Below are 15,863 nucleotides of genomic sequence, written 5' to 3'. Positions count from 1 at the left end.
CGACACGGAGTCGGTAAAATTTAAAAATGATTTCATCAGCATGGGACTGGCATCGACACGGAGTCGGTAAATTTTTTAAAAACGATTACATCAGCACGGAGCTGGCATCGACACGGAGTCGGTAAAATTTTTAAAAACGATTACATCAGCACGGAGCTGGCATCGACACGGAGTCGGTAAAATTTTTAAAAACGATTACATCAGCACGGAGCTGGCATCGACACGGAGTCGGTACAAATTTTAAAAACGATTTCATCAGCACGGAGCTGGCATCGACACGGAGTCGGTAAAATTTAAAACGATTTCATCACACGGAGCTGGCATCGACACGGAGTCGGTAAAATTTAAAAACATTTCATCAGCACGGAGCTGGCATCGACACGGAGTCGGTAAAATTTTTAAAATGATTTCATCAACACGGAGCTGGCATCGACACGGAGTCGGTAAAATTTAAAATGATTACATCAGCATGGGGCTGGCATCGACACGGAGTCGGTAAAACATTTTGAAAAAGAAGATTACATTTTGAATTTTGTACACCAACCCATTAAACAATTTATGCCATGATTATCCACAAATATACTGAAAGAAATTTCATTGAACTATTGAAAATTGTTTGACAAATAGGATTTTCATTGAATTACAACTTTCAAATAACCTGTTTTACATTCTTTTACATGGACGCTTGGATTTGTTTTGATCGTCATCAGGATTGCTGGGACAATTAGGCTTGCTTCTTTTAGTTCTAACGACTGACTCTTTGAACTCTGCTGGTCCATCTGGATACCCTAAGGTGCGCTTGTTCCACGCCTTCTCAATGAGATGCACTAACTTTTCAGTCAATGGTTCGGGAGAAAAGAATTGTTTGTGTTGAGGTAGCGAAAATTCTATAGGTACTCCGTACTGTTCTGGGATCAAAGCAGGTTGGTAAAAAGATGTCTCATCTAGTCCGATCAAACGGACATAATAGGATCCTTTGGTACCTAAAACAGGGTAGTCCGTCATCCACCAAGGGCATCTCAAACCAATATGACGTGCAAGACGAGAATCCAACCATTTGCCCCAAGCCTTGACTGAGTTGTGACGCACTAACATGTTTCTCTTGGAAAAGTGCTCTGGCCTATACTCGAGGGTTGAAGGAATGTCCACAATTTTGAGACGGTCGCAGAGCCACATATAAAGTAGGTGAGGGCTTCCTTTGAAATCCCTTCCCTCACCATTTTTTATGGCATCCAAACCTGAGAAGGTTTCAGCTAGAATAAGAGGTACGGGATTGGCTTTTCTAGAGAGCTGGGAAGCTATGTCTATGAAAGACTCAGGAACAGTTTGACCCTCGCTTTTGGAGGTCAGTATGTATTGGGCTAGGATCCCTAAACATAATCGATAGTCTCTAGTGGCTCTCCAAGCTTCTGGTTTTACATTGATGGGATGACTACGAGAGTGGTATGGACTCAATAAGGGTACTAAATCCAATCTCCCGTTACGGACTAAGGCCTTGGCTTCTTCCTTTGAAATGTTTAGGCCTGTGGCGAGTCACCCGAATATCCTGTCTTCAATGAAGGCCTGACTAGAGGACCTGAAGTAGATATCCCCATGATACCACAATAGTCTTCATGAGTAGGACACAAGTGCATATGCCCAATGTGGAAGATGTGAAGATAAGGATTCCAACGCTTAGCCATAGCGTGCAAAAGGTTCCAATCTATCTCAAACTCGTGAAGTACAAGGCGCATCTCAACATGAATTTTGCAAAGTTGAATTTCTCTACGGTGTGCATCCCAGTGATGGTTGTTTTGACCAATTGGTCGATTGGGTTATTGCCTGCAGCCAGCATCCTGAGTTGACACAAGAGAATAGTTCAGTACATTTCCAAGGTCTATGTAAAAATTACTTTTTTTGAAATCTTTGTTCTTATGGAAAACACTTTCTTGAAAACACTTTTCTTTTTTGAAAATTTGATTTTCATTTTGATTTAATGGCCCGGCCTATCATGATCATTGGATCGAGATGGACTGGGTCATTATTGAATTTTTGCAAGAACTGGATTCTTTATTGGGTCGGTGTACCCCTTTTAATTTCTGAAAACAAAATTTTGACCCTTGAGGACAATCATACACTTTGATCATTCGCACATCATCAATCACATCAAGTTTCTTCACAACAACCCGGGAACACCCGCGATAAGTTCGAGTCGTGACTTACAGGGAAGGCTTCTAGACTCTAAGCTTACTACTGCAATGCATTTTTATCTGGCCACTCTTGCCCAAGCACACCTATATACCTCTCAAGCGTACTCAATCAGACGGTACGTGGTGACTTGGTTTGATATACCGTATAGGTGACAATCTAAAACTTCAATTCACTTCTCTGAAGCCAAAACAGCCAGTTTGATCCCCAGTTGAGAGGTGGCGCACGATGCTGAGCAAAGGCCCGCTTAAGTACCTCTCGTCTAGAATAGACGTAATCTATCCCCCTCGTACAGTAGGGTACAGCGGGGCAGGATCTTGCTTAGGCACTGGTTTTGACCAAGAAGTGCAATTGATGTACTTGGATTATCTTTTACATACCTATGGGTACGAGTCAAGAGTTGTAGCTTTCATAAATGGTTTTCGCATCCCGCGAGGGGACCGACCACGTACTAGTACTACGTTGGCAATCGGGACATGTGACCGTGCGGCTTACAATAGGACAAAGGCTCAGGTCGCTCCAACATGGGTGTATCAAATACCTTTCAGAATCACCTGATCAAACGGTATTGATTCCCCAGTTTTATATACCTTACGGTACGTGATTGGAGTTGTGGTTTTCATGAATGACGTCGCATCTCCGAGGAGACCGGGCCACGCACTAGTGCCACGTTGGCTATTAGGGACATGCAAGCGTGCAATACAGTAATAAACGTGCTAGTGTGTGAATTTTGACAAAAGATTGAAGATGAGGACATTTATGTTATTTAGCATATGTCAATAAGTGATGGTAAGAGGCATGTCATCAATTTGCAAACACAGGGGCATCTCTAACATATACGAAAATGTAGAGGAAGCAAATCTTTTGTAGCACACTTTAAAAGGTTGAGAAAAAGATATTTATAAAAAAAAAAATTAACATCTTAGCCTCTTGTGATCATGAACATGATATTGAGCTCTTCAAATTTTAAATGTGAGACTTAATTTTATCGGTCGATGTGACACTCTCTCACCCAGGGGCGGAGCCAAGATTTTATTGTAGTAGGGTCAAACTACAATTAATGGTATAGTTAAGCAGCTTGAATATGAATGGTCATGTGTGATGATGACATGGAGGGGCGGAGCCAGGATTTTATTGTAGTGGGGCTAAACTATAATTAATGGTACAATTGAAAAGCTTGAATATGTTTTGGAGAGAAATTCAAAGATTTTTTATTGAAAATTGAAGAAAAGATTATTTAGGTATTTTCCAATTAATCCATGAGAGATGGCCCAATCAAGAGACAATCGCATCTTCAAAAACTATAAAGGGGTTTGGGGGAAAAAATTGGAGGGAGGTGATGGGGTGGGGGCAAATGAGGCATGGATTGGCTCAAAGGGCAATTGCCCCCCCCCCCCCAAGCTCCTTACTAGCTCCTCCCCAACTCTCACCCGTTTAAAATGTGTTACAGGTTGGTACAGAGGATCCGCTTCGAGATGTAGAGGGGTATGTTGAAAATTTAAAATTTTACTCACCAACGACTTATATGAAATTTTCGGGTGAGGACGATTCTTTCTAATTAATCCCGATAAAATGTGGTATATCTATCTCTGTCTCTATGTCACTCGTAAATTTGTCGCTTGATGTGAAACGTCTTTCTATACGTGTCGTTAAACAGTTGAACTTCTCTTCACTACTTACACGTGGCATATACTCCCTCGCTTTAGATGTTATTATTTATTTGAGTGAGTCCTTCTAGTCTGTCACTTATTCTCCAGCTTTGTTTCTGCAAAATATCTTCGAAACAAAATGGAAGTTTCAAAGCTAAATCAAGATGAGATTGATCTCAACTTGGAATTATCGATCGGTGGAATTTTCAGAAAATTCGAGAAATCGAAGCATCATCAGAAATCGATTTCATCTTCGATCACATTCGAAGCTGAATCTTGCGAGATTAACGATACAGATCTAAGAAGAGAAAATGAGAGTTTTTTATGTAAATTTTCTAGTGGAGATCTTGATGCCCTAGATCTGAAGCAGAAGACGAAGCGCGAGATTCAAGCGTTACGGAGACAAGAAGCACGGAAGAAGAGAAAAAGAAGAAGAAACTTCATTTTGAAAAACGAGAACGAAGGATCTGAGAGATTTTCTAAGAAAATCAAATCTGATTATGGAAACCAAACCCTAGATGCTACAAATTTGCCTGCTTTTGGTTCCTATCCTCCTTGTTCGATCATACCAGCGCAATTCGTTCCTTTTGGGAACCGATTTGTGTTTCCTTACCATATGATGTCTTATTGGGCTGAATGTGATTTAGAGAAGAACAGATTGAAGGTGCAGTCGAGTAAATCGATAGGGAGCGGTTCATCTTCTGTGTCGAATCATGACAACGGTAACATTTTGATCCTTGTTGTTGGTGGTGGTGATGGTGTTGTGAGTTTCTCTTTGATTGCATTTCCTTTTGAACAATATCTTCGAATCGCATTGGACTTTAGGATGGTTTGGTAAAAATGGGTTTCAAAATTATTTGACCGTGATCTTCAATAAGAGACCAAGAAAAAATTACTGTAATGCTCTTGCTTTCAATTTCATGTCGAAAACCCTTTTAGGGCTAATTTTATTTCCAATTTTTATACCTAGAAATCTACCTTATTTGATATTGGGATTGAAAATGTAATTGTTGTTCATCTTTGCAGGAGGGAGCAGTGACACAATCACATCGTTGCCACAGTACGCGGCCATAAACAATACACAATGCAAATCGGAGCTCACTGATTCCTCAGAATCAACTCAAGGCGTCGTTGCCGCGGACGAAGCAAATTCTGATACTGTAAAGGTTGTTTCATCAAACACCCAATCGTCAAGACTGAGTGAAGCTGATGATGATGAGGAACCAAACTGTGTCTCCAATCCTCATGATCCCATTAACAAAGCCATCTCAATTACTAAGAATCCATTTCCTTTACCACCTACTAGTAGTAATACCCAATCAAGGAGATCAACGGTGGAACATAACACAAATGCCTATCAAACCCAGTACCTAACACAAATGCCATGTGTTTCCACTACAGGGAATGGCCCAAGAGGGAAAACCATTAATGGGTTCCTCTACAGATGCACTAAAAGAGAAGTGAGCATCATGTGTGTGTGCCATGGAAGCTCATTTACACCAGCTGAGTTTGTCAAACATGCAGGGGGCAACAATATGGATATTTCTCATCCCATGAAGCACATATTTGTGCTTCCATCCATTCCAATAAGCTGAACTGACCTCTTGTTTGTCTTTCTCTCTTTCTATTTTTCTTTTTTTTTCCCCCTCTCTTATTGATTAACTGTTAATTGTGGAGGTTGGCTGATCATAGTTCTAGTGAGTAGTGAGAATGTATGGAAGTTATTACTTTTTGGTTGATTTTTCTCTTATTTTTACCAAGAAAACCATCTTCTCCTGTATTTTAGTAAAATACTTTTTGTGCCGCAAATCATTTGCCGAACTTTCTTAAGAATTTGGGTGATGCATGCAAATCATTAGCACTGTGTAATTATAGGATAAGAAACCAAATCATGGAAGAACTTAATTAAAATTGTAGTTTTAAGTGGTATTGGTATGATATCTAATCATTTGTTGTCCTAGTAAGCATTTCTTACCATTAATTTTAGTCTTCAAAATGGATTGTTTTGAACTCTTGGTTTTTTCACATTCAATCCCTCAAGGATATTAAGCTTAAACCAAGTTTTTTTTTTTTTTTTAATAGTCCTAATATCTATGGTTTTCGTGGAAATTTTTTGCCACTCTTTTGGAGATTAATCATTTACCGTCATTTGCATAGACGTGGCCAACTGTTATAGAAGGAAAGCAAGATTATCAGTTAATCGCCATTAGCGCTTAGTACCCACTGATAAAAAATCCTGGTTCCGTCATTGCTTGTGGACCTTCTCATAATCAATGAAAATGGGTGTCATACCCAAATATAGGGTTGTCAATGGGTCCTATATCGACTTGACCTATCATGGATTGGGTTTTGGTAATGTTGCTAGGCCCATTTAATTATCAAGCCTATGTAAGACCGTATTTCTTGAGATTGGGATATTTATTGTCTTGGATGGCCCGATATATTATAATTATATTTATTATGTATAGGGTTGGGATGCGTTGACTCCTATGAATGACCGATGGAAAAAAAAACAATTGATCCCAAACCCATTAATCAAAAAATAAAATGTTTGAGATTTATGAGTATCTTGATAACACAAATCTCAGAGATACTTATCCCAAGGATAAATCTCAATCACTGTATTTTGCATTTAAAAGGTTGGACTCGTGTGTACTTTTCATGAGTGAGTCTTAGGAGTTAAGGAATCTTGACCCTTATTTATATATATTTATCTTTACTATTATAATGAGAGAAGAGGGAGTAGGAAAGAATGGTTGAACACCAAAATTTGATTTCAAAAATACCTCCACCTTTGTTGGGCTTTGTGGAGCCTAGTTATGTTTTGATCCGTTTGACGACCGACCCGAATAATGTTTGCGGGTATTTTGATGGGATATTTTCTGAGGCTTAGTCCATGGAGTGGAGGCTTGGGCCGATAGGCCCAAGCCGGAGTGCTTGTAGATTAGCCTCCTGGGGCCCAGAGGGCAACGTCCCCGGGAAAAATTTTTGGGCCCGATTTGTAACCCATTGTGTATTTTGTGCGCATTATATAGAAGTCGTTTTTGGTGATTAGGGTTTTTTTAAGGTTTTGGTTATCGTCTTTGAGACTGGAGCCGTATTTTGTAATTCTTCTCAAAAATAGTGAAATCTCTGCAACTCTGTGGACGTAGGCAAATTGTCGAACCACGTAAATACTATCTTGTGTCTGTGATTATTTTCTTCTTCGACGTGTGTTTTTCTCTATATCTTGTTTCTCACAGATTGGAAATTTCGGGTTGAATTCCTTACACACCTTAACATTTAAATGAAATATAATAAGGGTCATTTTAATTAAAATTTAAAAAAAATTACAATTGTAAATCTTCAAAATCACACTTTAATTAATATTTTAAATTACAAATAAACCCTTAAGACGCATGTGCCTCACATGCAACCTTCTAGTTTATATAAGGAAATTTGCACGCCAATCTGATGTATAAATAGGTCTGAATACTTGCAAGTTGGGCTTGGACATAGGTGGTTTTTTTCTTGATTTGGACTAATTATTAGAGAGGCTAAACTTAAACTAGAAATTTGAGGCCCAAATAGCTCTGGGTTATTTATGACCCCAACTAAACCCAGCATGGTCCACTAAAAATTGTACCCAAACATCTTTGTCACCATCTTTATTATCCTTATCATAATCTAATCTTTAAGAGGTCAAAGATACTGATTTTTAGATTATTAAGAATCATTTATGATATCATTAGGCTATGATAGAAAATCAAATTTAAGGGGCATGGCATAAGTTTGAAAACATAGGGAGTATCTAAATTTTCACCAAAATATAAGGGCCATGTATCATTTAAAGGAGACTTGTCCCTTCAATTCTTTAACGAGGGTGGGCGCCTTCAAAGATTCTTTACTTTCCTGTTATGGTCGGTGGTACGTCGGTCAGCCAGTGGTCCAAATTGGATGGCACTGATAAATAAATAAATAAATTATTGCAACTCAGTTTAAATAAAAGGAAAAATTACGTAAAGACCCCGATGGAGGGATTTTTTCTAAATAGTCCCTAAGTTTTGTGCAGTTTTTTAATAATCCATTTAATAAAAACTTTTTTTTCTCAATGGTCCCTCGTAATTGGCATCCTTACCAATTTTTATTTAGGGAAAACCACTTAAGTACTATCATGAAAGGGTTTCTTTGTAAATAACCCCTAAGTTTTGCATGGTAGTTTGATAGGACATTTAATAAACTTTTTTCTTTTTAATGGTCTTTCGTTACTGACGAAATCACTGCTTTTTTATTTAGTGTCGAATTCATAATTTTTATTGTTGAATTCATGACTACTTACTGTCGAGTTCACTACTTTTTATTTACTGTCAAACTCGATGTTTTTTATTTACTATCAAGTTCATCACTTTTTAAAGAAGTGTTGAACTTGACATTGGTAAAATGCACCCATGTTCAATTTTTGAGTTTTTTCGACTATAATACATGGAAAGATCGACTAAAAACTTAAGATAACAAATCATTCTTGATGGATTTTCATCCAAAAACTAAAAAAAAAAAAAGTGAAAAAACCTTAGTTTTTTTACATATACCTTTAAAATGTTTGAAAAAACTCTAGAAAATGATTTTTTCCTCCTTAAATCTTTTCTAGTAGAATTGAGTCTCCAAAATTCGATTGAGATGTCAAAAATTCTTTTTTTTTTATTTAAATGAAAACGATGAGTTTGAATGGTTAGGACATTCAATCATGAGAAATGTGGGAGAAAAGGTTCAGGGACTATTTAGAAAGAGAAAAGTTTACTAAATGGAATATTAATAAATCACCCAAAACTTATGGACTATTTAGAAAAAATTCCCTCCAACATGGTCCTTTGAGTAAGTTTCCCTTTTATCTATTGTCGAGGTCAACATTTTTATTGTTGAGCTTACAAATTTTTATTTATTGTCGAGCTCACCAGTTTATAATGTTGAATTCAACTCTTGCAAAATCATTTTCGTTTTTCGAATTTTTCTAAATAAAATACATGAAAAAATCAACTAAAAATTTGAGATAACTACTTGTCTAGATGATTTCAAACAAACAAACAAAAAAAATTATCCTTGATTGATTTTCATCCAAAAATGAATTCTTTTTTAGAAAAACCTTAATTTTTACATACTTCTTCAAAAAGCTTGAAAATGATTTCTCCTTCCTTCTTAAATCCTTTTCGATGGAATGGAATATTCGAAAATCAATTGAGATGTCGAAAATCTAAATTTTTTGGACGAAAACAATGAGATTAAACAGTTAGATCATTCAATCGTGAGAAATGTGGTGAATGGGGTTTAGGGAATAAAATTTTCTGCAAGAGTCCTAAGTATTTTTCGTAAATAAAACCAAGATGTGATATTTTCTACATTGTTGTTAGTACATGTGTGTTATAGAGTTGAATCACATGATACGTTGGTCATTGATTAAAACTAAGGAAAACTAGTTATCGCGAAAGGATTTCTTTCTAATTACTCCCTTATTTTTGTGCGGTAACTTGATAATTCATTTAGTACACTTTTTTATTTCTTAATGGATAATTCAAATCATGATTAATATGTGATCCAATGTTGAGATTGATGTTTATGAACCATTGAGATCGACAATTTGAACTGTTCATCTCAACAAATTAAATCATTAATCTCAATGATTAGAGTTCAACATTTTATCGAACATTAAAAAAAGAGATTTGACTATACTTGAGTTATTAGCATACCGCTTCAAAGCTCAAGAGTGCATTTAGAAATATGTCCCTACTTGCATTGTTCCAAAAAAAATTTACATAGTAATTTATAAAAAATTACGCATTTTGCCAAAATTATTGAGCTTTTTTAATATTTTAAAAAATAAATAAATAAATAAAATCATGATTCCTATATAGGTGATAATTTTTTAAGACCCCCTACAAAATAGGTGATATTAAGTTTAACCCCTTGCAAAATGTTCTCTTGGCAACTCCCTTAGAAGTTTAAATTACTAAATCAAATTTCAACGTTGGATATTTGTGTATATTTTCACCAAACGATCCCTCCATTCCAACCTCGATGATGTGCTACTCTTTAAGCCTTGGATATGGTTTAGTTGGTCAAACTAAACTTTCTTTTCACACCACACACACCTTCCCATCTCAATGTCCTAGTCTCTATCTTTCTCTCTTTCTTCTCCCATTTTTCCATTTTCTCTTTCTATCCCATCTTGATATCGGTTAGATTTTCCATGGACATTAAAAGGAAAATAACTTTTTTTGAAAAATATAATTTTTATTTGCTTGATTATGTATTTTCTTTGAAATTAAATTTTCTACTTAATTTGGACAGATATTCACCATGATAGGAAAACGGATTCTCATCTCAACAAAATAATTTTCCCACTTCTTAATTATCCTGTGGACAGTTGCTTCTACCCCCAAACCTAAAATCCCAAAAACAAAACTCGACTCGGGCATTTTTTGAGTCGAGTCAATTTGATAATTCATGGGTCAACCCAAGTAAATCAAACAAAAATATATTATATTTATAAGGATTTTAAAATAATTTCTAATATTATAAAATAAAATATTTCTATATTTTAACAAAATATTGTATATAGTCAAATAATTCGATTGAGTTTCTAACTTAACTCAATTTATTTTTTCACTTATTCTATCAATCAACAAGTTGATTTGATATTTTTCAAGTTGACTTGACGTGTTGGCTCCATCAAATTTCAGGGTCAAGTCACCTCAAAATTCAATTGAGTTGAGTCAATCAACAATTTTGAAAATTATGGTAAAAATCAACTCTCTTTTTTTTTTATTTTTCTAGGTACAACCAAACAGTGAAAATCATTTTCTCATTAGGTTCATTTTTCCCATAACCAACCATTTTTCCAAAAGGATTCATATTCGCTTAAAAATAAGTTATTTGCAATCAAATAGACCCGTAAAGTTTTTGTAGGATTTTTTTTAAAACCCCATACGAAAAAGATCTTAGGATATAAAATAATAGAGAAAAACCCATCAACATTGACTCACTCGTCCTCCACGACCTTTTGGTTCTCCTTTTCATCTTTGTGCTTCCTCCACTCTTTGGATTTAGTTGGAGAGCATGGGACAAGGTGATGGGGAAATAAAAGGGTACCCTAATTAATTGAAGAGAATGGCCAGAAGAAGAGAAACAAAAAAATACTTCCAACCACCTTGAAAATCAATTAATTCTAGGATAGGTGTATGATAAGGAAAAGTTTGTGTGGCAATGTAATTTCTCAAAATGTATAGATGGATTCACTCGTCAATAATTAGCTATGTTGTAAAACTTGAAACTCAAAAAATGACTCAAACTGATTGTCCATATAAAGTCAACTTGATGATTTGTGAGTCAACTCAAACAAGTTAAAGAAGTTATGTTACATAATGTTTATGAAGGTTGTAGATAAAATTTACACTATCTTGAGATTCTCACTAACTGATTAAATCCATCCTCCTATGTTTTTGGGTGTGCCTCTAACAATACCTCTCCGAAACTCAAGTCAAGTCCTTAATATAAAAATAAGAGAAGAGTTGTAAAAGAGAAGGAATGTGTACCTCCTTAGTGCCCATTACCTTGTATTTATATAGTTTCAACCCTATGATCTTTCACAATTTTCTTTCAAAACTCTCCCTTATCTGTTTTAGTAGTTTCTTTTTTCTAAGAATGTACCTATCCCATATTTCATGTTAGTTCATCTCTTTCAATTAGGGGTCTTACCTTATCCGCGCAAGTTCCTATTATTATTGTGATCGAATCCTTGATTTTTTGGGGATTCAATTGACTAAATCTCTCTTATGTGTTTTGACGTAATTACGTCCGAACTCTAGAGTCAACCTCTCCTTGCATTTAAGTCTTTTCATCGCCTGACTTTTCATCGTCCGGTCTCTTCAAGAAGTGAGATTTGATAGGTTGGATTCTTCCTGTATTCATCATCTTTGATCTCCTTTCTACTTGGTAGAAACTCGAGTGTTGAAGTTCATCATTCCCCTTTTGTGGTCTCAATATGCCATATGTCACTCTTTGATACTACACGAAAAATATCCTCCACAAAAATTTAGATCTGTAAACTCATAAACAAACATATAATCTCGATTGTTAAAATGCAAAATATAACCATTGAAGTTTATCTTAGGAATATGTTATATATCATCAAAATACGTCTTTTATCCTGATTATTGGATTTGATGTTTAATAGTGTGAATTTCATGGTTGACTACTTTTTTTTTTTCTCATGAGTGTACAGTCCTAATACATTTATAAACGTCTAACTTTAATCTGAAATTTTTGTTATGTTTTGAATGAATAACATTACTTATAACATCTAAGTCAGATAAGTTCATAAATATTATAAATTTAGTTTTAAATTTATTTTAATTATGCTATCAAGAACTAACAAAGATTATTCTATTCTTCTTTAAAAGTACGGATGGCTTTATTTGCATCTACCTTAATTGAAAATATAAAAAGAAAATAAATACCAAAATGTCATCCCTATTTTTGTGCACTGACATTTATGAAGAGAAACCCCACTACCTCTTCGTTTGCACCTTGTATGTAGAAGATGAAATGAACAACTCACATTTTTATTTCTTAGATTCCTCCACCCTAAAGCTTTTAAGATTAAAATGTTAGATGATTACATCGGGAAGGTGGTCTTTTATCGTTTGATTTATTTTCAGGTTTAATTTTTGTAAAAAAAAATGAATTTTTTGTTGTGTCGATAAGCAAGTGTTTACATGGCTTTAGTAATGTCAAAAGGTATTTGTGTCACAAACAAAACCATGTTAAGAGAGTGATTGTTGACACAAGCAAAATCGAAAAAAAAGATTCTCATATTTTAAACTATGTTTAGAATGAGCCATACTACTTGTTCCAAGAGTATTGCTTCTTGTATCATGAAATCCTCGTTCAAACCTTTGTAGATGCAAAGAAGAAGAAGAAGAAGAATTGAAGACAAAGAATGATAAATGAATGGATTTAGTAGGTAGCTGCACTTAATAGGTGTGGTATAGTAATCAAGTTATATAACTTATAATGATGCACTCAAATTAGAGATGCACATACAAGAAGTGATAGGTGCAACAACTACCCTTATAAATGGGTACCAACAGGATTGCCACTTAGGCATCTTTACAGTTCCATCTTAAAATTGACAAGGTCTCCCTCCAAAAAGGGAGAGGTCTTGAGTTCAAGGCTTCTCATTGGCTACCCACATGGATATATCCCAACTTAATTACTTGGTATATGGGGTTTGTGGGGGTATTGCATGTATGTGGGGATTTGGGCAAAATATGGCTCTCTAACAGGCCAATTGCTTTCTCCGCTAGTCAAGCCTACACTTCAGACACCCAGACATCAAAACAAACAAAAAAAATTAAAATCCTTCTTAAAAAAAAAAATATATAATTATGATTTATTTAAATATACAATTGTATATCCCCGAGAAAAAAGATTTATGGTTTTGTGTCTATGCCACGTCAGTCAAGTATTAATCGAGTGAAGAACTTGCCTGAATGCCGAGTCTTCCTCCACCGCCAACCCAATGTCGCTGTCACTTACAAGATACGGCCAAAAAGTCATATCGCGCAAGGCGCTCTACTGATAGAGAGTGCTGTACCGTTAGGTGGAGTGTAGTCAGGCTCGACATGACATGTTGTTGATATTTATTAAATTGGGGGTTAGAAAATCATTATTCTAAGTAATATTTAAATAACTTTAAATCGAATTAAATTGTCACGTATGACTAGTTTTTCAATTAGAGTATGCCAGTGCTATCTCTTTTTCAAACTTTTTGAGTGATGATGTAGAAAAATCCAAACGCATGGATACTAAAATGAAGTGTGATTGCTTTTTGCTGAATTTTTGTAGACACCCATACCCGTGTTTTCAAACCGCTGACACACGTCTTTGACCAATTGACTATGATCTACACTAGATGACTAATTAAAATGACATAAATGACCTCATCTGCAACCTCTAGTCTACCTCTTAACATCTAAATCTTCTATTTTGAGAATTTCTTTCTTGTTTCAATTGTGGTGAAAATTATCGTGGATAAATGCCTCAATCAAAATGAAGTAAACTCTTGTCGAAGGTCTTTTGCCTTTGTCTTCAATCTCTCATAGAAAATTAGAAAATTATCGATTCTTCTACCAAAATCCTAAGTACTCTATTTCTTAAAAATCTTATCTTGTTTCTTTATTTATTATGTTTCGACATTAGTACAGATATTTAAGGTTGAAGATGAGGAAAAATGATAGGGTCCTTACCTATACGATACTCCTAATCTTTAGCAGATTTTTCTTCCCTTAATTATTATTTTTTTATATCTTAATTTAGTTCTATCAAGAATAAGATTGATTATAATTATCTTCAGGGATTTAATTATAATAGGGTATTAAAATTAAAATTCTATTATAATTTTTAGATAAATTTTTTTTCACATATAGTGAGATTGTAAAACAAAAAAGATTGGAAGGCATTAGATTAATAAAAGAATTAGACTAGCATGACTAGGCTAGTAAGGAAATTTTCCATTTTAAGGATTGTTGGGCCCACATGAATTAGCCCTTTGAAAAATTAAACATTTTTTAATTACCTCATCAAGGGCTTTCAAAATAGATTGCCACCAAACTCCCAAATATAAAACTAAAATCCAATGATTAAAAGTCACACTTTTTAAAAAAAAAAATTCTTAAGGGCATCACGTCATAGTTTTGAATGCCATATGGTGGTGTGGTCATGGAATTTTCTTATTGGGTGTTTGTTTCGAATTGTAGAACGTGATTCTTGATTTTTATTATGGATTTTAAAATTAGATTATAAAAACAGATTTTTTAGATTCCAAAATCTTGTTTGGGTGTTATTGTTTCTAAAAATTGACCAAATGAAAAAAAATACTCAATTCCACATCTTAAAGTTGAAAATGAGAGTAAAAAATATTTATTCCATATATTGAAAGATGTAACATTTAGGTCATTTTCTATTAGTTTTCAGGTGAATTGTTTGTTTAAGGGGCATGTCTAAATTACCCAAATAATTGTGATGGTTATGTATTTTTATATAAAAAATAGATTTCCACAACTATAGGTTTATAATATTTAGAATAAAAAAAGAAAAGAAAACATGACAAACACTAAGAAGAATATAAAGAATCGAGTAAGGCGTAACACGAGGTTGACGAGGACGGCCCACTCTTTGTGACTGAGTCTTGTAGACGAATGACGAATTTCATTCAAAATAAGAGGGAGTTATGTATTTGTTTCCAATCTGCTAAACTTGATAGTCTTAAGATAGTAAGATATACCATCCTTCTAACCTAACTCCTTCACAAATAATTGGTTGGGGATTCTCTCGCATCTCGAAATACCTCATAAATGTTTAAGATCTTTTTAAGTCTCGAAGGCTCAGTCATACTTGAATAGTGTGTGAGAATTAGAAGAAACTACTTGAGAATTATTTTTGAATTCTCCGTATTGTTTACTTTTTGATTATGAAAAAATTAGGTGGTTAACTCAAATAAAATAATGCATCGAATTCTAGAATCCGATTATGACCAAGAATCTGATTCTAGAATCCAAACCAAAAGTCCAAGGAAAGTGTTATTTTTTCTAAAACAGGCCCAATGAACTTTGGAGAATTGACTTTCTTGAATTGATTATATTATTTCCTTAATCCCTTTTTAATTTTCATATTCATATTAGGGTCTTTTTATCATGTGTCCTAAAATACATTAAATACACCCTGGAGCACGCAATTAAAAGTATTTTTAGTCAAAAACAAAATTTTTGAGGGCAATTTTGATAAAAATATCAGATCCCAACGTGCATTTAATGCACTTTGCCCCACATTAAAAATATCCGTTATATTAATACAATCCATTTTCATAAAAAAAAAAATATTGGAGAGAAAAAAAAAATTCAAGGGTTTTGGAGTTTTTGGCTAGAAGTTAAACACGACGTTGTTTGGGTCATTGTTTATTTATTAGCCTACTTTGAGAATAGAGGGGTATCTATA

General features: G+C 34.6%; 1 protein-coding gene across 1 annotated transcript; it reads left to right on the top strand.

Annotated features, from left to right (window-relative positions):
- Window positions 1-3,926: 3,926 nt before the first annotated feature.
- LOC147396716 (uncharacterized) lies at window positions 3,927-5,759 on the top strand. Its single transcript, XM_086449151.1, has 2 exons — window positions 3,927-4,558; window positions 4,863-5,759. The coding sequence occupies exons 1-2, from the start codon at window positions 3,976-3,978 to the stop codon at window positions 5,429-5,431; spliced, it is 1,152 nt and encodes a 383-aa protein (XP_086305277.1). The 5' UTR covers window positions 3,927-3,975; the 3' UTR covers window positions 5,432-5,759.
- Window positions 5,760-15,863: the final 10,104 nt, after the last annotated feature.

The sequence above is a fragment of the Akebia trifoliata genome, chromosome 8, assembly GCF_017979445.1.
Source record: "Akebia trifoliata isolate Shusen 1 chromosome 8, ASM1797944v1, whole genome shotgun sequence".
NCBI lineage: Eukaryota > Viridiplantae > Streptophyta > Magnoliopsida > Ranunculales > Lardizabalaceae > Akebia > Akebia trifoliata.
The sequence above is the reverse complement of the archived record's forward strand: the minus strand, read 5'-3'. Positions and strand labels throughout refer to the sequence as shown.

What these genes read in the sequence shown, in the direction of transcription:
- LOC147396716 (XM_086449151.1), top strand. Translation starts at nt 3,976, where the DNA reads ATGGAAGTTTCAAAGCTAAATCAAGATGAGATTGATCTCAACTTGGAA. An exon ending in TGTGTCGAATCATGACAACG is followed by an intron (nt 4,559 to 4,862) that starts GTAACATTTTGA and finishes TCATCTTTGCAG; the next exon opens with GAGGGAGCAGTGACACAATC.